The sequence below is a fragment of the Vicia villosa genome, linkage group LG5 (assembly GCF_029867415.1).
Source record: "Vicia villosa cultivar HV-30 ecotype Madison, WI linkage group LG5, Vvil1.0, whole genome shotgun sequence".
Classification (NCBI taxonomy): domain Eukaryota; kingdom Viridiplantae; phylum Streptophyta; class Magnoliopsida; order Fabales; family Fabaceae; genus Vicia; species Vicia villosa.
The window spans coordinates 162888818-162892182 of record NC_081184.1 but is presented as its reverse complement, the minus strand read 5'-3'; the positions used below and the strand labels follow the sequence as shown (position 1 = coordinate 162892182).

General features: G+C 33.2%; 1 protein-coding gene across 1 annotated transcript; it reads right to left on the bottom strand.

The window, feature by feature from the left end:
* Positions 1–1744: 1744 nt before the first annotated feature.
* Positions 1745–2926, bottom strand: LOC131605907 (putative F-box protein At3g16210). Its single transcript, XM_058878197.1, has one exon. It carries the CDS (start codon positions 2924–2926, stop codon positions 1745–1747), a length of 1182 nt encoding a protein of 393 aa, XP_058734180.1.
* Between the last annotated feature and the right edge of the window lie 439 nt (positions 2927–3365).

Here is a 3365-nt window from a genome sequence, read left to right as displayed (position 1 = left end):
GAGAGACAATGGGATATATAGTATGAATTATGATTTCGACCATGCTTTGGATGGTCTTAGTGTAATGATTCCAGGTTTTGACCTTAACAGTTTTACTAAAAAGGGCACCGTCCCTCCTAAAGCACAACATGTTTTGCGAGTGCCCCTTTTAGTAAAAGTGTTCAGGACATGGATGTAAAGTTTGACATGACCATAAAATAAAAAGAAGTTTTTGGTTGTTTGGAAACTGCGCATGCTCAGGACTATCTCCTTGTTATTCCAATTGTTGGCTAGGGCAACATACGTCACTGGTGGAGTACCATACCATCCGGAGATACCTCCTTATGATTCCCTTGTTTCCCATGGATGAGGTTTGCCCTGTTTTCCGCAAGGCATGTTTGGATACGTTTAGGGGACACACAATCCATTGTAGGGAGCTTCCAAGCTTCAAATATCGACATGACCTTGTTAGGGATGTCCTATTCGATATATTTCGGTGGGCCAGAGTTTCTGTGAAGAAAGAGGCGCCTGTGAATTTCTTGACAGATCCACAGGAGAGGAGATCGACCCTTAGGCCAGTAGATGTTCTTATGCATGGGTGGGTAGGAGGGAGACATGCTTGTATGGACTTTACTGGAGTTTCTCCAATAGTTGGACTGAGAGCTGGAGGTTTTACTAAAGGAGAGGCAGTCCTCAAAGACGTTTCAAGTAAAGTGTCCAGACATGAGAAAACATGTTCCGACAATCAACATACTTTCATATCTTTTGCCTTTGACAATTTTGGTTTCCTGACACCACAAGTAGTTGAACTTTTACAAAGAGTCCAAAGGATTATGCACATTAATGTTGTATCTCTTAGGTCTATGGATGTTGTTTTTTAAGAGGATTAGTTTTGCCATCCAAAAAGGGGCAGCGACGCAGTTTGTTGCCCATTTGCCTTCTATCTCTGTATTAAATTATTTTATATATATATAAAGTACTATAGCCAGTACAATTTCAAAAAAATAATAATAATTAAAGTAGATTGTATCAAAAATAAATAAATCTAACAAAGTAAATCACTATTTTTTATAGGTTTTTTCCTTCTTTCATGTAACTTTTATTTTTTCCTAAATGCTCTTCTTCCTTCTTTCTTTGGAACATATAATTGGAAGTTTCTAAATAACCTCTATGATATTGCACAGAAACCATCCAAATGTGCATTTATAATGGTTAATGAATATTAAATTTTAAATCGTTGACATATAGCATGTTTAGTTTGGCTTTTAAAAAGATGCATAATCAATTCTGAAGATGTAGAATTGATTCTGGGTGATTTTGAAGTGTTTGTTTTATCAAAAGTAGAATTGATTCCACCTCGATAATTGATTATACTTGAAGCTACAATTTGTAAGTTCTACCTCTAGAATTGGTTCTATGTGTTTTTTACACTGAAATTTATTGTTCGACTCACTTTTACATAAATGTATCCAAACATAAATCAATTTTGTTAAACTCAATTGTGTTAAAAATCAATTCTACGAAACTCAATTCGACTAGAATCAATTCCGTTCACCGTAATATATATGTTTAGTTTTTTAGTGGCTTTGTCGAAATCACGGTGGCTTATCTTAATTATTCAAAAGTTAAATAATGTTTGATAAAAATATTTTCAAAGCCAATGTAATACAAAACATTCAGATATATTAATAAAAAGTTACAAAAATATGGTATTATGAAAATAACAAGCATGGTCAATTATTTTAATGGCAACATAAGAAATAAATTAATTACTTTTTCTGTCAATTCGGACAAGACTTCTCTTATAACTTATCACCTGACAGTTAAAAGTTCCTTTAACACCTAGCTTTTCAAACTTTTCGGTACTTAAATTAATCCAAGCTAGTTCTTCATCATTTTGTATAAAGAATATATCGCCATTTTTACTCACTCCAATAGGTCGATCAATACACGATAACGATTGAAAAATGAAGAGCTTGATCCATGACTCATTTCTCCCAACTTCACCTAAAATTGATATTTGAAAAGTAGTTGTTTCTGCATTATTTGAAATCAATGTTATTGAACCATTAAGCACTGCTAAGTATTTATAATCAATACCGTCCATGTTTGAAGGTAAAGATGTTGTAACAAACATCTCAGTGCTCAAGTTAAAGGAGACCAGATAAACTTCATTGTACATTTCACAAGTAGATCCATGTGTTTTACTTTTACCCAACCAATGACACACATCATCCATGTACGCATGAACACCCACCTCATCTTGATAACATGTGGGCATATCTATATCAATTGTTTTCCAAGAGTTGTTTTTCAGACTATATATCTCCCACAAAGAGTAAGGAGATATATCTTTCCATGTTGCATCTTCACTATCAACGTCATGAGAAAATACCCGATGTTGAATAACCTTGTAATCATCACTAGTAGAGTCAAAACCAAACCCATGAATACAAAGATGAAGCACAATTGATTCATTGGAAAAATGACATATAGGAATAACTTTATATTCCTCAGTTGTTGGATTCCACAATACAACTCTCCCTGTTTGTTTACAATCAATACAAAGAAAACCATTGATACTAGTCGAGCCCAAAATGTTAAACAACCACTCATCTTCCTGAAATAAATTTGACCAATCTAAGTGTACCATATTCTCAAATCCCTCACCGGATAGAGAATGCATTCCAGAGTTACTTGGATTATCAACATTCCATGATGCATCATAATGTAGAAGAAGCGACGTGTCATTGTAATAGGAGTGATTCTTCAATAAAAAATTCTTTCGAAACATGTTCATAAAATAATTATTATCTAACAAAAGAGACCATGATTTACTTACACAACAAAATCGAATCAAAGATTTGAGGGGCAATTTTGAGAGAATAACAAATGCAAAATCTTCATGTATATGTTTGTTGGTAGCACCCACTGTTATTTTCTCCATATATGACTCCAATATTGTTATTGGTTTAAAAAATGATCTTTATTCACTATTGTTATTGGTCCCTTTTCTCCAAATACAACTCATTTAACTGTGATTTACCTACGCAAAATTCAGATCAATGATTTGAGAGATAGCTTTAGTAAAACTAATCAATAAAACATCATTACATATGTGATAGCTAACCTTTTCTTCAGTTGAAGTCACAACTCCGATGAAGAAGCAAAGCAGATGTGAGAAGCCAAAGAAATTCTTTGTGTGAAAAGCTTATTTCATCAACCATTTGGTTGCAAGTATAGAAGCAAAAGAGTGATTGAATTTATAAACTTCACATTTAGGACTTCCAATACAAGCATGTCGACATATTTAACTTTTATAGTATACACCTATATTTTGGAAGAAAATTGAACAAATTTCCATAACATTTTAAGTATTTAATTAG